Source organism: Cherax quadricarinatus, chromosome 53 (assembly GCF_038502225.1).
Source record: "Cherax quadricarinatus isolate ZL_2023a chromosome 53, ASM3850222v1, whole genome shotgun sequence".
Classification (NCBI taxonomy): domain Eukaryota; kingdom Metazoa; phylum Arthropoda; class Malacostraca; order Decapoda; family Parastacidae; genus Cherax; species Cherax quadricarinatus.
Genome location: NC_091344.1, coordinates 23971447 through 23988412, shown reverse-complemented (window position 1 = coordinate 23988412; position 16966 = coordinate 23971447). Strand labels below are relative to the sequence as shown.

General features: G+C 38.1%; 1 protein-coding gene across 3 annotated transcripts in view; it reads left to right on the top strand.

The window, feature by feature from the left end:
* Positions 1-16966, top strand: part of LOC128692188 (SMC5-SMC6 complex localization factor protein 1) — a 54186-nt gene that overhangs the window by 11863 nt on the left and 25357 nt on the right. For 2 of the 3 annotated variants that reach the window (XM_070096472.1, XM_070096471.1), the window contains exons 7-13: positions 3325-4500; positions 6265-6387; positions 9758-9987; positions 11268-11409; positions 12019-12139; positions 13037-13167; positions 14072-14137. In XM_070096472.1, the coding sequence (XP_069952573.1) occupies positions 3325-4500; positions 6265-6387; positions 9758-9987; positions 11268-11409; positions 12019-12139; positions 13037-13167; positions 14072-14137 (1989 nt within the window). The remainder of the gene's footprint in view (positions 1-3324; positions 4501-6264; positions 6388-9757; positions 9988-11267; positions 11410-12018; positions 12140-13036; positions 13168-14071; positions 14138-16966) is intronic. The other variant, XM_070096473.1, reaches the window with a different exon arrangement.

Below are 16966 nucleotides of genomic sequence, written 5' to 3'. Positions count from 1 at the left end.
CATACATTTCCAAAAAATTTAAGGTCAGTGGGGTGCACACAATGTACAGTATAGTGGTTAACTACTCAGGGGATGACTGTAAGTCTGACATGCAAGTAACACACTCTGAAATAATTTTAATATTATAAGTATTCATTATACATCGCCTTAGAAGACCAAAATAGTAAAAATATAATAAAATAACAATTGTAAAGTATATGCTATATATATAACCCATTAAAGTCAGTCAGTATGACTTATTTCATGTTCTAAGGAGTATTACACTGAAACAATTGTAATGTTATAAGTATTCCTTGTACATAAGTTTAGAAGACCAAACTAGTAAAAAAAAAAAATTGAATAAAAACCAATTATACTGTATACAGTGGAACCGTGGTTTTCGTCTGGTCCAGTTATTGTACGATTCAGTTTTCGACCACCTTTTTTGGCGAAATTTTCACCATTTTCGTACATCCATTCAGAAATCGTCTGTACCAGATGCATCCGCCTGCCTGAGGGACGTGGGCAGTCACACGTTTATGACTCAGTCTGCCTTTGTTACTAATTCAGTGAGCATTACTCCTTGTGTTCATCTGAAACATTTCATAATAATCCATTGTTTTTTGTGCTTGCCACTGCTAAATAAGCCACCATGGGGCCAAAGAAAGTTCCGAGTGCCAACCCTTTGGTAAAGAAGGTGAGAAACACGATAGAATTCAAGAAAGAACTCTATTGTGTCTTTGGGGAAGTCCATGGGGTTGGAGGTGAGTGAGTGGCCAGGATGTGGAAGAGTTGGTGGATGACCACAGGGAAGAGCTAACTGCTGAAGAGCTGCAAGATCTTCATCTGGAACAGCAACAGACCTTAGCTGAGGAAATTGCTTCAGAGGAGGAGGAAGAGAGAGGGGAGAATGTGCCTTCTTCAGCGATTAAGGACATCGGTGCAAAGTGGAATGAGGGGTAAAGTTTTGTGGAGAATATCACCCTAACAAAGCTGTTGCAAGCTGTGTCAGCAACATGTTCAATGACAATGCTGTGTCCCATTTTACGCAAATCTTAAAGAGACGCCAGAAACAGGCCTCTCTGGACAGGTTTTTTTGTGCGACAGGGGCCCAGTGACTCTGAAGCTGGTCCTGGTGCCATTAAAAGACAAAGAAGGGAAGTAACCCCGAATAGGACTTTGATACCTGAAGTTCTTGTGGAGGGGGATTCCCCTTCCAAACAGTAACCTTTCTTCCTCCCTCTACCCTCCTCACTGTCTTCCATATGCCAACAAGAGTCTACAATAAAGGTAAAAGTGATGTTAAATGTATATTTATCCATTTCATTAGTCATTTATATTTATTTCTCAATATTTTCTGTATGTAAAACTATAGTTATTCTCTATAAAATATATATATTTTTAATATTTTTGGGTGTCTAGAACAGATTAATTGGATTTACATTATTTCTTATGGAAAATATCACTTCAGTTTTCCTACAAATCGGTTTTCGGCTGACCTTCTGGAATGGATTATAGACGAAAACCGGGGTTCCACTGTACGTATATACTGATTATTCCAAGTGAAGCAATGTTTAAAGAGCTAAAACACCTTGACATCTCATATTATAAAACTTGTCTAAGTAGAGTTAAACATTAAAAACAATTAAAAAACAGAGAAACACATCATATCTTAGTGTCAGTAAACTGTAAATACTGCTGGCTCTGTTATGCCACTGTTGCTGATTGGTGATCTATTTTCACCAACTTCAACACACCGTAAATTTGTAAGTTTTTATCAGATTTCACTCGTTTAAGCCTTATTTGGTTCAGAAAAACAAGCTCTCTTGATCTGTAAGATTTTTTTTTTTTCAAAATCTTTCTTTTTTCAGGATATCTCACAGTTAAAGGGTTCATAAATATTCTTAAGTATTAGTAAATTTAGGTAGTAGATTGGTAGACAGCAACTACCCAGGGAGGTACTACCATCCTGTGGTAGTAGATTGGTAGACAGCAACCACCCAGGGAGGTACTACCATCCTGTGGTAGTAGGTTGGTAGACAGCAACCACCCAGGGAGGTACTACCATCCTGTGGTACTAGGTTGGTAGACAGCAACCACCCAGGGAGGTACTACCATCCTGTGGTAGTAGGTTGGTAGACAACAACCACCCAGGGAGGTACTACTGCTCTGTGGTAGTAGGTAGGTAGACAGCAACCACCCAGGGAGGTACTACTGCTCTGTGGTAGTAGGTTGGTAGACAGCAACCACCCAGGGAGGTACTACCATCCTGTAGTAGTAGGTTGGTAGAAAGCAACCACCCAGGGAGGTACTACTGTCCTGCCAAGTGAGTGTGAAATGGAAGCCTGTAATTGTTTTACATGATGGTGGGATTGCTGGTGTCTTCTTTTTGTTTCATAAACATGCAAGGTTTCAGGTACGTCTTGCTACTTCTACTGACACTTAGTTCACACTTCACATGCTTGTACAAGCATATATATACACACCCCTCTGGATTTTCTTGTATTTTCTTACTACTACTACAAGTTTTTTTCTTCTTATCTCCATGGGGAAGTGAAACAGAATTCTCCCTCTGTAAGCCATGCGTGTCGTAAGAGGCAACTATAATGCCAGGAGCAAGAGGCCAGTAACCCCTTCTCCTGTATATATTACTAAATTTGAAAAGAGAAACTTTTGTTGTTCTTTTTAGGTCACCTGCCTAGGTGGGATATGGCCAGTTTGATAAAAAAGTATTAGTAACATTTATCTCTCAGCTTTAAAAATGGCTTTATTGTAAATTGATGTCAGTTGTATAGTGCCAATTAATTTTCCTATATTATGACTGAAATTTTCATTTTGACCAAATGAAAATTAGTATGAAGCTCTTCAACATTTGTTTCTTTTTAGTCATGCTAAATAGTGGGATAAAATAGATACTAAATGAGAACTATTAATTTGTCTTTACGTATTTGAATTTGAGCTCTTGTAATCTTGTAAACTAAAGTGCCTGAATGCCAGCAAAGGCTGTCGATTTGAGGGATCGAGAGCTTTCATGTCCTTTAATACTCCTTTGGTTGAAAGCTTCTCCATAATTATATTTTTTTTCTTTTCAAGAATGAGTGTATGACCCCTGTGGTCTTGGTGCTTCCCAATGAATATAAAAGTTAACAAATATGAATGTATATATCACATGTTATGCTGTTTAAATATAATGTGATTAAAAAGGCTATTCAAGATGTTTTTGCCTGTTCCACAGGCAGGCAAAGTGTATCAATGAAGTTCCTTTCGGGAATTGTCTTTTTGACCACTGTTTGGCAGTGTCATTTGTCTCCACCCAAAAATAATGTATGTGTGATCCTTCCTCAGGTTCAAACTGAAGTATCATCTCGACTGAACCAGTGGTTGACAAAGTCTCACGGCAAAAATCTGTGTGCCTCGTCTCAGGTTTGTCAAGAACCAGGGAAGAATATGAAGAGGAAATTCCTGAACATTCCTTTTACCCCAGAAAAGCATTATTCTATTTTAAACTATTTTGAGAGCGAGGCCAAACATCTTGGGAATGCTGGCAGTAGTTCCGTGAGAAGATTAATACAAGGTGAAGAGCAGAGAGGGAATTTTCAACCGCAGGGTGATGAAGTGGTAGTTGTGGATGAGATACAAGGTAAACCAGCTCAAGCAGGCAATGATGATGACTGCTTCATAACTGGTGTAGTCGGGTCTGGGAAGTGTCTGCCTAAGAAAAGATATGTAAGCTTTGATTTTACGGAAAAGGAGCGTCTGCACATTAGAACTAGATATAATGAACTAGTTGAGAAAAATAAACTCAGACAAGCAGAGAAAAATACAAAAAGTATCAGTAGTAATGACATTTCCTCTTCAAAGTGTTATGATATAACTTCAAAGCAAGACACTGGCAATAAAAGTTTCTCGAGAAATGAACAAGTATGTACCCGGAACTTGACAAATAGTTCTTCATTATCTAATAATTCAAAGTCACAATTTGTTCCAGCCTGGATGTTAAAAGATGTCCGCGTTAATCTTGGCACCAGAATTGACGAATTGCAGAATAATTGCAAGAAAGGGAAACGGCCATCTGTCAGTTGCGAGGGAGTGAAGCCTGGGCGAACTCTCATTGGAGAAAGTGATTCAACTTGCCAGTTGGTAATAACAGAAGATGATTTAAAGAAGGCCCTGGTGACAATGATTAAATCTGCCTCTCTCAATAACATAGCTGTATATTGTGCTGACATCTCTCAGTGTTTGATAGATTCTCAAAGTGATTCTCAAAACAATACTTCATGTGATGAGACAGAAGACTTAGACAGTGATCAAATGTTGTATCCTCCGAATCATATTAAGTGTTCTAGTGAAATTAGAGAACTAACTGTTTATGAGACCTCGTATTATGAGTCCAGTTTAGACGACGTGCGGGAATACGAACACATTGTTCATGGTTTGGAGTCCTTGTACCTGAACATATCACCAAATACTTACCTTCCTGTTCAGCTGTTTGCTGATCTTTTGAAGAAATTTGTTTTTGAGGTAAGATATATTTATTTGAAATATAATTACAATAGTTCATTTAAGTGTTACTTAGATGTGCCTTATAACCTTTCTCTTGTGAAGGATAGTGACTTAATCTGTGTTATTATCCTGGTCTTTTAACATGATTACTTGGTCTTGCCCTCCTCTTTGATGGCTAGGTAAGGTTTGTCAGGAAACAGGACAAGTGTTTCCTGATGCAGGTCTTAGTCATATGAAGATGCACAGCTGGACCTTTTGGTCATCTGACCGAGGCCTTCTGCTGGCTTACTGGTCCATCCCTTTAAAAATTATACTTATTATTATTACCATTAGATATCTCTTTTGATAGTCTTACTTTAAGTTTCTCTTCTATGAATGATTTCTTGAGTGACATATTTGCTGTATCAACTGCAACACTCCTGTCCTTTCTGTTGATGTCTTATCACGCCTCTGCTTCTCTTCCTCTGCCATTTCTTGTGTAGCCTTCAATGGTTCGTATGAATCTACCTCTCCAGGAGTATCAATAATTATAATAATAATCATAATGATAATGCAGTGCCTGCACTCAGAAGGAAGGGTGGGGATGCTACAATTGGAGGGTAATCTGAATTGTGATGCCAGCTTGCTTCTGGCAAGAGAGGTATTGAATAAATATTATTAATAATAATAATAATAATAAATTTATTTCTTTTCTGCAGTATACAGGTAATGTAGTTTTCTTTGAGTCACCCTGCCTTTGTGGGAAATGGCTGACTGATGTGTTTAAAAAATTTCAGTCTTTCTGTATTATCATTTTCTATATTTAGGCATGTTTTTTAAAAACTTTAAAGCAAAAATAATCGTTATTGCCTTCAGAGTACGGTACTGTACTGTACATTATTCATTCTCTTGCACTCCTAAATTCTGTCATTACATCAAGATGTTCATCAGCTTTTTTCTTTTTTTTCATGAGATTATTTTGTGCTGGTGAAGGGCTCTCAATCCAATTATTTGAAGCTTTCCTCCCTTTCCTTGGATCAAAACTGATTGCTTTGCTTCCCTCCCATTCCCAAGGCACTTTGTTCTTTAGAGGTCTAGCATCCTTCCACGAATATACAGCCTCTTTTCACTTTGTGATGTACTTGTTCACCAACAACTTGGACTTACAATGGGCTCTCTGACCAGTATGCATACCTAAATAATTTATACATATTAGAGCTGATTTCCTCTGTTCTGTTTATTACAATATACAGTATACTACTGTATAAAGGTTTAAAAGTTTACTAAAAATGTTATAAATGGTGCAAAGGTGATAGTAAAGCAATACCAAAGATGGGTGACACAAATCCACTACCATTATAGTATGCTCCTTGCTTAGTGACGAATTTGTTTACTGACGTGGTCTTAGGAACAGAACTCTGTCCTTAAGTGAGGAGAGGCTGTATATGTAAAAATTAGATAATATTTCAAGAGTTGTTGGATGCTGGGCATAAATTATGGAATGCAAGCCTAGCTGCTGTTGATGTAGCATAAGGTATTCCTCAGGCACTGTTTGATTCCTACATGTTTAGTGTTTCCTCTTGATCAAAATGAATACGGTTATGAATGGCTCTGTACTGAGTGAAGAGAGGGGGGACATTTTAGTTAATTACACTTGTCAAAGGCTTGTGTTAAAATATTCCTCATTCAGCTAAGGAAGACATTTAGGATTGGATTGACTGTGCATGTACTTGGAATACTCACTGCCAGATATGGAGTGAGTTAAATTATATTTTGTAATGTTAAATTTTTATCCTTCAACAGACTTGTTTCAGAATTGTGCATTCGCGAAGCCTTGGACTTGCCTATTATATTTTGGCATTCCACCCTCCAGTTAATTCCAGTATGCGAGCCTATTACCTCAGAGTCTTGAATTCTACCATGCAGGTATGAGTATTTCTCTCTATTTTTTATTATACACCCCTCAATGGAGGTTCCTTGATGCTGGTGAGGGGCTCTTGATCTAGGGAATTGGATCTGTGCTCCAGTTCCTTGAATTGATCCTGAATACCTTCCAAGTCCTCCCCCCCATCCACAGGCGCTGTATAATCCCTACAGGTTTAGCGCTCCCCCATGATTATAATATTATTATTATTATTTTATTATCACACTGGCCGATTCCCACCAAGGCAGGGTGGCCCGAAAAAGAAAAACTTTCACCATCATTCACTCCATCACTGTCTTGCCAGAAGGGTGCTTTACACTACAGTTTTTAAACTGCAACATTAACACCCCTCCTTCAGAGTGCAGGCACTGTACTTCCCATCTCCAGGACTCAAGTCCGGCCTGCCGGTTTCCCTGAACCCCTTCATAAATGTTACTTTGCTCACACTCCAACAGCACGTCAAGTATTAAAAACCATTTGTCTTTATTCACTCCTATCAAACACGCTCACGCATGCCTGCTGGAAGTCCAAGCCCCTCGCACACAAAACCTCCTTTACCCCCTCTCTCCAACCTTTCCTAGGCCGACCCCTACCCCGCCTTCCTTCCACTACAGACTGATACACTCTTGAAGTCATTCTGTTTCGCTCCATTCTCTCTACATGTCCGAACCACCTCAACAACCCTTCCTCAGCCCTCTGGACAACAGTTTTGGTAATCCCGCACCTCCTCCTAACTTCCAAACTACGAATTCTCTGCATTATATTCACACCACACATTGCCCTCAGACATGACATCTCCACTGCCTCTAGCCTTCTCCTCGCTGCAACATTCATCACCCATGCTTCACACCCATATAAGAGTGTTGGTAAAACTATACTCTCATACATTCCCCTCTTTGCCTCCAAGGACAAAGTTCTTTGTCTCTACAGACTCCTAAGTGCACCACTCACTCTTTTCCCCTCATCAATTCTATGATTCACCTCATCTTTCATAGACCCATCCGCTGACACGTCCACTCCCAAATATCTGAATACATTCACCTCCTCCATACTCTATTCCTCCAATCTGATATTCAATCTTTCATCACCTAATCTTTTTGTTATCCTCATAACCTTACTCTTTCCTGTATTCACCTTTAATTTTCTTCTTTTGCACACCCTACCAAATTCATCCACCAATCTCTGCAACTTCTCTTCAGAATCTCCCAAGAGCACAGTGTCATCAGCAAAGAGCAGCTGTGACAACTCCCACTTTGTGTGTGATTCTTTATCTTTTACACAAAGTGGGAGTTGTCACAGCTGCTCTGTGCTGATGACACTGTGCTCTTGGGAGATTCTGAAGAGAAGTTGCAGAGATTGGTGGATGAATTTGGTAGGGTGTGCAAAAGAAGAAAATTAATGATTATAATACTAATAATAATTTTCATTATACTGTACAGCACAGTATTTTTCAGACATATATTCATTCACATGCACTATTACTATAAAACCTCTATTCTACAGGCCTCAGTTTAACGGATTTCAGAATTAATATATAAAATCCTCTGGGTGAGTGGAATATGACAGTAGTGGACAGTCCATGTTCATAAGAGACTACTGTAAACTCATTTTGATATATAAGACAATTGGCATTAATGGATACCCTCTCCCTCTTATTGCAGTATGACCCTAAGGAAGTAGTGCTTAACCCTTTCAGGGTCCGTCCCGTAGATCTACAGCTTTACGTTCAGTGTCCAAACCGTAGATCTACGTCATGAGCTCAGCTCACTCTGATAAACTGTGAGTGGTAAATTTGGGCCTAGATATGAGAGAATACATCTATGTGGTATGTGTGCACCACATAAAACAAATCCTGCAGCACACTGTGTATAATGAGAGGAAAAAAACTGAGACCGTGATTTTCGATTAAAACAGCGACTTTGCAGTGTTTTTTCGTATGTTTTTTATAGTTGTATTTGTGATTTCTTGGTCTCATTTGATAGAATGGAAGACATATTACAGAAATAGAGATAATTTTGATTGGTTTTAGCACTGGAAATGGCTTGAAACTGAGCTCAAAGTGGCGGAAATTTTAAATTTTTGCCGATGTTCAAGAGTAAACAAACGACCTCACACGTCTAATACACGCCAGCTGGTGGGTCTAATATACATTCATAAATGTGGTGATGATATTTATACAATTATTACAATATTGCATAACAGTAAATCTTCTATTTTTTGGTGTGAATAAAAATTCATTATGTGAATAAAAAATCAAAATGGAATTTATTTGTAAAGCCTCAAAACGTAACTAATGAACAGAGGAAATGTTAGTTTAGTGCCAGGAATACCTACATTGTTTATTCTGAATCCTATTTTGAAATTGGAATATTTTGAACTTTGTGTTAAATTGGCCAAATTACCAATTTCCGGTCACTTTATTTTGTAGTTGAAACAGTTGACTTGGTGATTTCTTGTGCTCAATCGATAGAATAGAAGTAATGCTAGTGAAATAGCTAAGAATTTGGTCGACTGGAATAATGTAATTGGCCTAAAATGGGAGTCAAAGTCGGCAAATTCGCCGATTCGTAAATATCGCTGACACATCAAAATTCACGAGAGCATAATTTCGTCAATTTCCCATCAAATTTCGTACTTTTTGTTTTATTACATTCACAAAAAGATTCTCTACCATTTCATAAGAAAAAAATAAAAAAATTTTTTTTTTTAAATTCTTGGACACTGGGGCACCACTTCAGATTTTGGCCTTGGACCCTGAAAGGGTTAAATTGACTAATAATAATAATCTGCCTTCTATTAGCCCGTTAAATTGAGATTTTATTAAACTGTTAATCTATCAGATATTAAATGAGCAATATAGCTAAGCCTAAAAAAGACATAGAGTTTCCACCTTACTTAAAAATTTTTTAATCCTTAACTTATAGTGAGGGATGAATATACTTATTGTAGGAAGTCTGAATAAATGAAGAATGGATATAATTGAAAACCGCTGTACATATTAGCAAAACGCTGTAAGGTGAAGCACTGTAAAGTGGGGCTTACCTGTGCTCATACTCATGTGATGCAGCTAAGTTAAGACCAAGCGCAGTCATAGATAGTGTCGAGAACATTGACAGTTTTCAGATCATTCTGGATGTACAGAAATGTGCACTGATCCAAAGTTGGATAATACAAGTTCTGTTCTTTTATATGAATATTATTTTGATATCAAGAGTTGAAACACCTTTGTTATTATTAGTTTTTGCTTCCTTTATAAACACTGATGTGTGGGGAGGGGAATGTTATACTGTATAATGTTTATACAGTATTCATGTTCTTGCTTTTTATTTACTTTGTCTACTTAATAATCACTTGCCATTTAATATTCAACAGAATTCAGAGCCTGGATTTCATCGGGCTTGGAAATTCATACACTCTGTGTTAGAAGCACTGCAGACTCACTTGGACCTAGAGGAGAAGGATGACTCTCAGTCGAGTTCTGCTGCTGATGATGATACTGATGATGATGATAATGACACTACGATTGTAGTGGAACACTCGCTTGGACTTCTAAAGTTCCTTGTTGCTTTGTTTAAGAAGGACGTCAAAGGGTGCAAGAGCGGGTAAAACAACATGCAGTTTTTACACAGCATTGAGAAATGCTGTTGTGTATGACATACCCGTCACTGTAGTTACAATACTGATTCTAAGTAAGCCTTAATAAACCTGTTACTCTCACAGTGTCATGAAAATAAAAGACTGAAAAGCCACTGTTTTAAGAAAGATGAGGAACTGATATCAATACTACATGTCACACAGACTGTTCAGCTGGAATATTTCTACCTGAAGAATTTATTATATACGAAAAAGCAATAAGCCATGAGTAACAATAAAAACACTTATTATAGTAATGTGATATAGCATAATGTTACTGTGATGTAGCTTATTGGTACTGGTTGCTTATTTTTTTAATTAACACATTGGCCATTTCTCACTGAGGTAGGGTAACCCAAAACGAAGAAACTCTTTCGTTGTCATTCATTCCATCATTGTTTTGCCAGAGGTGTGCCGACACTACAGTTCCTTATCTTTGTCAAATAGTAGTTTTCTGCCAAGTCTCTAAGGAAATTGTAAGCAGTAGGGTTTTAGTAGAACTACAGTTACTCCTCAGTCACATTATTCCTGCCATCCTGCATAAGCAAGTTGATGGTGCACTGCAGGAAAATGTTGATTAAATAGTATATACATATATTATTAATTTACTCCATGGGGAAGTGGAAAAGAATTCTTCCTCCGCAAACCATGCGTGTTGTAAGAGGTGACTAAAATGCCAGGAGCAAGGGAGCTAGTAACTCCTATTGTAAAAATTACTTAATGTAAAAAGAAAAACTTTTGTTTTTCATTTTAGGTCACCCTGCTTTAGGAGATGGCCAGCACGTAAAAAAAAAAAAATATATCGATTTATTTCCATAATACTACTATTTGATGTGGATAGCATGGCAAAATTCCTTGTTAAGTTAAAAGGGGATTTTTAAGAAAACCATAGATGTTTGTGTACATAAATTATGAAATAGCCGTTTCACCGAATGACCAATACAGGTTTAGGGCTTCCCCTTGAATATAATTATACATTTCTACCTAATTTGCTTGTATCATTGCTACCCCCAAGTAAATGAGGGGTAAAATTTTATTTTTTCTGTGGAATTAAGGACAGAAAAATTTCTGTTAAGTAACTGGACACAGATGCATCTAATGTGATATTTTATTGTGGCAATGTTTTGCTCTCCAGGACCTTTGTCAAACCTGCTTGACAAAGCTCCTGGATAAAATGTCACATTAGTCGCATGTGTCCACTTACCTAAAATTTTGTCAGTAATTCTAGAAAAATTTCTTCCATTCGCAGAGAGACTGTGATGGGACTTCTTACTTGGCGAGTATTTTGGGGTGATTCACGGAGTCCTGCAGCAACTATGCCGGTCAAGCAGCTCATTCAGTTCTGGGTCTCAATGGCATCAGCCCCCTCAGTGATTAAGCATTATTTATCAGTGAGTATGAGACTTGAGATACCAGTCAAGAAACTTGCTTATACATGGGGTTTCATTTCTATGGGCTATTTGATGTTCCATAGCAGGAACAGCAAATAGCCCACACTAAAAGTTAGCTTGTGGGTATTTTGCTTCATCCTGGACCATTGCCAGGATGGACTCGCACATTGTAATGAGGTTTTTCTCCTTAGTTATTGTCATATGGTTCTCTTAGGTATGGGTTATTTGTGAAATACAGTGTACAATATAACAAACAAACCCACAAATAGAAAAAAGAAGAGTGCTGTGTACTGTACGTATTTTGTTTTCTAATGGAAGCTGAAGAGCACCTCGGTTGTAGTCTAAAATATGTAGTAGTACTCTTTTATTTTTTTTTATCTTCTTTCTCCATGTGAGTTCATTTATGACATTGACTTGTATTTTTTTATGCTTTTGTTTGAATTTATACAGTACGTCATTTTGATCTTAAAATGTGTTAATATATAATAAAAAAGTTGCAGTATATATAAAAGCTCAATAATTTCCAACAAAATAAGCTTTTAATGTTGAGTTTCAGTTTCAAAGTTATTTTTCAAGAGGCAAGAAATGCATTTACACTTTTTTCGGCAGCAACTTGTGTGCATGCTACTGGAACTTGCATGGAGATCCAACAAACAGTTTCTGATCCCATCTGGTCCATTGCCAGATTCTCTTCTTGCTACTGGCAATGAGATGCATCTTCGAATGAAAGGTTGGTTAAAAAATGGTGACACTTTCTTAGTAATTAGCTTACTGTTTTACATTAATTATCAATATGTAAAACATTGAATATCAATATCTGGAGATTAGCAGTTTGGTTCAGATAAAAAGATTTTTTCTCATGTTAAGTTAGACATAAATTTTGAATTAATCATTTACTTCCCTGACACTTGGTTTAACAGACAATCCTTGCTCCTGGCTGGGTTGTAAAGGTAAAAAATCTCTTGAAACCAGTCACAGGGTCCATTTAGATACATTGTATGTCAGCCCCTTTAAGTTTCTTCCCTGAAAACACATTAATTTCCACTGATAAGGTGGATTTAATTGCCAGCATTGTTTCAAGTAATCATCTTACAGTAGAGCCATAGTAAATTTTGCCTTATGATCTTGCCACTATGTATTACTCCATGACTCTTGAAATGAACTGAAACCTTGAATTGAGAGCTTGGTGAAATATTGAACTCTATAGTGGGGGAAGAATGAACGAGGATGAGATAGAAAGAGCTATGGACCACTAGTCAGTGAGTTTATTTAGGTACAGGTCCACATCAGTGCAATTATCATACATTTCTAGATTACCTTGGATAACCCAAAAAACTCAGTGGAATACTACAGTTAAAATTAGTGGTAGATGCACGCTTCATATATAGTTTTGAGAACAGGTATAATAGAGTCCACAAGGCTAAGAGGAAGTGAATTTGGAGATGGCAAGTTAAAAAGTGGGACCAGGATCTGAGAACTGACCCCTGCAACCACAAGTGAATGAGTACACTTGCAGAAAAAAAGAATAGTAATCAAAGGTGATAGGACATAAGAGTTTCAGCACTGCCATAGGTAATTTATTACAAATAGGTAACTTCTTCCTATTTGAGAATGCTCACTGTTTCAGATTATGATTCACGCCATACCATCAAGCTCATCTTGGATCTTTCATCCCCATGGGCAAAAATGGTTGTTTGTTCCATTATTTTCCAGAGAGTAGCAGGGGTACAAGATCGAGCTATCACTCTTGCAGATATTGTGAGTAAAAACACAAACATTTAGGTCTTATTATTGTTTATACTTATTTTGTACAAGTAATGAATGATTCAGAAGATCACAATAGCAACTGCTCAAGTGACCCCCTTCAAGGAGAGAGCTTTGATGCTGCTGAATAGCTCATACCTCCCTTTCTCTTATATGATCCCTGCAGGTTTAGTACTTCCTAACCAATATTATGTTACTATTTTAACACCGGTCATCTCCTATAGAGGTAGTTTGACCCCAAAAAAGTGGAAACATATTCACCATAACTCAATCAATCACTGTCTTGAACAACTGAGGGGACCTGAGTATATTATTAAAATACAGTGGTACCTCGGGATACGAACTTAATTCGTTCCAGAAGGCTGTTTGAGTGCTGATACTGAACGAATTTGTTCCCATAAGGATTAATGTAAATTAGATTAATCCGTTTCAGACCCCCAAAAATGCACTTACAAAAGCACTTACATAAATACACTTACTACATAACTGTTCGCATTTTGAGCTGTTTGTATCCCGAGGTACCAATGTACAGGGAAACTCTAAACCCATTGAGATCCTACAGTGCCTGCGGAAGGAGAGGTAACCGGATTTCATCTAAAGAAAGTAAGGGGTAGCTCCAATTCCATGGATGAAGAGCCCTTCACCAGTATCACTGTATTCCCTATCCTTGAAGGGTGAAGCTGGGTATAGGGATGCAAGTTGTCTAACATTAGATAGTTAAAATTTTCACAGTATTTCAATAAGCTAAAGAGGATCAGTAAGCTAAAGAGGATCCCAGAATGGGGGTTGAAATATACAGATCTATTAATCTCCTGAGTTTGTCTCTGTGTGGTTTATTACTGAGCATTAACAAATGTTCATAACAGTTTAGTTATAAATATATGTTTTTATCACTTAGCTGGAGTATAGTGATGCAGTGCTGGCAAACAGAGAGAACAATAGCTCCTACTCAACACCATCTAAGGTTAGTTTGCCAACTAAAAAGGAAACACTCACAAGTAGCCCAGGGTTCATTCAGTGTCTTGCCAAAAGTGTGCTGACATCACAGTTCAGATTATCCTCCATCTGCAGTGTCACCACCTGTCCTTCAGAGTGGAGGCACTGTACTTCCCAGCTCCAGTACTCAGACCATGAAACGGGTAGGGATTGAACCCATGGTGATTGAGTCTTAAAACTCCAGGCCAGTGCATAACCACTTGGCCAGCTGGCTGCAATAAGATTCATCCAACTAGGTATATATCTATACACCATAGGGAGGTTAGCATGGGCCTCACTGTGACCACAAATGAAAGTTTTTACAGATGAATCTCCTACCAACATGGCTGTGGTGTATAGAAATATACCTAGTTGGATGAATCTTATTGTGGCCAGCTGGCCGAGTCCAGCTGGCTGAGTGACTTATGCACTGGCCTGGAGTTTTATGACTCACTTACCATGGGTTCTAAACTCATCCATTCCGTTGTTTGTTTGCACTTGTGTTACAGTGGTCTCTCGTTTTTTGCAATTAATCCGTTCCAGAGAGTGTGACTGTTATCGAAATTGACGATTTGCGAAATCATTTTTCCCCATAAGAAATAATGTAAATCAAATTACAGTGGAACCTCAAAAATCGAACTGCTCCCAACTCAACCAATTATGTAAGTGTATTTTTGTAAGTGCTTTTATAAGTGTATTTTTGAGGGTCTTAAATGGACTAATCTAATTTACATTATTCCTGATGGGAATAAATTCGTTCGGTAGTGGCACTCAAACAGCCTTCTGGACCGAAGAAAGTTCGATATTTGAGGTTCCACTGTAATTCGTTCCAGACACCCAGAAGTATCTACAAAAAAATTTTTTATCCTTAAAGACAGATTTACATGCACAAAAGAACGAACATTCAACATGACAGTTGAAGGCTGTTGTTAATGGATGGAAGACAGGGAGGAGGAGAGAGGGAAGAGAGGTTATTGTTTGGAAGGGGAATCCCCCTCCATAAGGACTCGAGGTACCAAGTTCTTATCTGGGGTCACTTCCCTAGCCACTACCCTAGCTTAATTATAGATTTGCTTGCAGAAAAGAATGACAAATAAATGTAAAGCACTAATAAAATGTATAAATGAACATTTAACATCACACTTACCTTTATTGAAGACTCTAGTTGGTGTATGGTAGAGGGAGGGGAGGCAAGTTTATTGTTGGAGAATATGACGCTAATATCAACTCTATGGCTTATTTTATTTTTTTTTTATTAACACGTCAGCCAATTTCCACCAAAGCAGGGTGGCCTGAAAAAGAAAAACTTTCATCATTCACTCCATCACTGTCTTGCCAGAGGGGTGCTTTACACTACAGTTATAAAACTGCAACATTGACACCCCTCCTTCAGAGTGTAGACACTGTACTTCCCATCTCCAGGACTCAAGTCCGGCCTGCCGGTTTCCCCTGAATCCCTTCATAAATGTTACTTTGCTCACACTCCAATAGCACCTCAAGTATTAAAAACTATTTGTCTCCATTCTCTCCTGTCAAATACTCTCATGCATGCTTGCTGGAAGTCCAAGCCCATCGCACACAAAACCTCCTTTACTCCCTCCCTCCAACCCTTCCTAGGCTGACCCCTACCCCACCCCCCCCACACTATAGATTTATACACTCTCAAAGTCATTCTGTTTTGTTCCATTCTCTCTACATGTCCGAACCACCTGAACAACCCCTCCTCAGCCCTCTGGATAATAATTTTGGTAATCCCACACCTTCTAATTTCCAAACTATGAATTCTCTGCATTATATTCACACCACACATTGCCCTCAGACATGACATCTTCACTGCCTCCAGCCTTCTCCTCGTTGCAACATTCATCACCCATGCTTATTTATCTATCACAATTCAACTAATATGACATAAACACTATTAATAACAGAAACATGGAATATACTCTAGAATGAATAAAATAAGTCATTATGTATGTCACGACTGGTGTTGTGTTGTGTTGTTGGGTGTATAAGGGCCACTGAGAGCATAAGCCGTACATAATGTTGGTGAAGGCTGCAGCTGAGGCAGCGGTGTTTTCTGTAGCCCTATATAACTCCAACAATATTGGAGGAGTTAGTAGAATCGCTGAATCACTGAAGAAGGCACTCTCTACCACCATCACTACCACCTTCTACCACCATCACTACCACCCTCACAATTGCTACTGCCCTCTACCACCATCACTACCACCCTCTACCACCTTCTACTACCACCACTTTCGTATTTTTCTACAAACTTTTTCTTGAATTAAATCATGTTTCTCACATTCTTTACCAAAGGGCTGGCACTAGAAGCTTTCTTTGGAGCCATGATGGCTTATTTAGCAGTTGCAAGTACTAAAATGAATGGAATATTATGAAATGTATCATATGAACACATGGGATTATCCTCACTCACTGATAAACAATGGCACACTTGCTGGGAATGGAGTGTGGGGATGCTCGAGGCTTGTGTATGCGTCTGGGACAAATGACTATTTGAGAGTCAAATGATGATTCGTGAGTCAATGTTTTCACGAAAAAAATGTTACGATTTTCGATAGTTACGACTTCCAATGCTTATGAAAAACGAGGGACCACTGTATTATGATTTGGTGAGTCCAGCACTCAAGTCCATCTATTTGGTTCACCCTCTATCCCTTCATATATGTTACCTTGATCATACACCAACAGCACACTTAATAATATTACTAATTTTTTTACATTTTATTAGACTGAAATGCTGGGAGGAGCACATTGTATTGTGCCTCGTGTAATGTGGAGGAGAGATAAATAACTT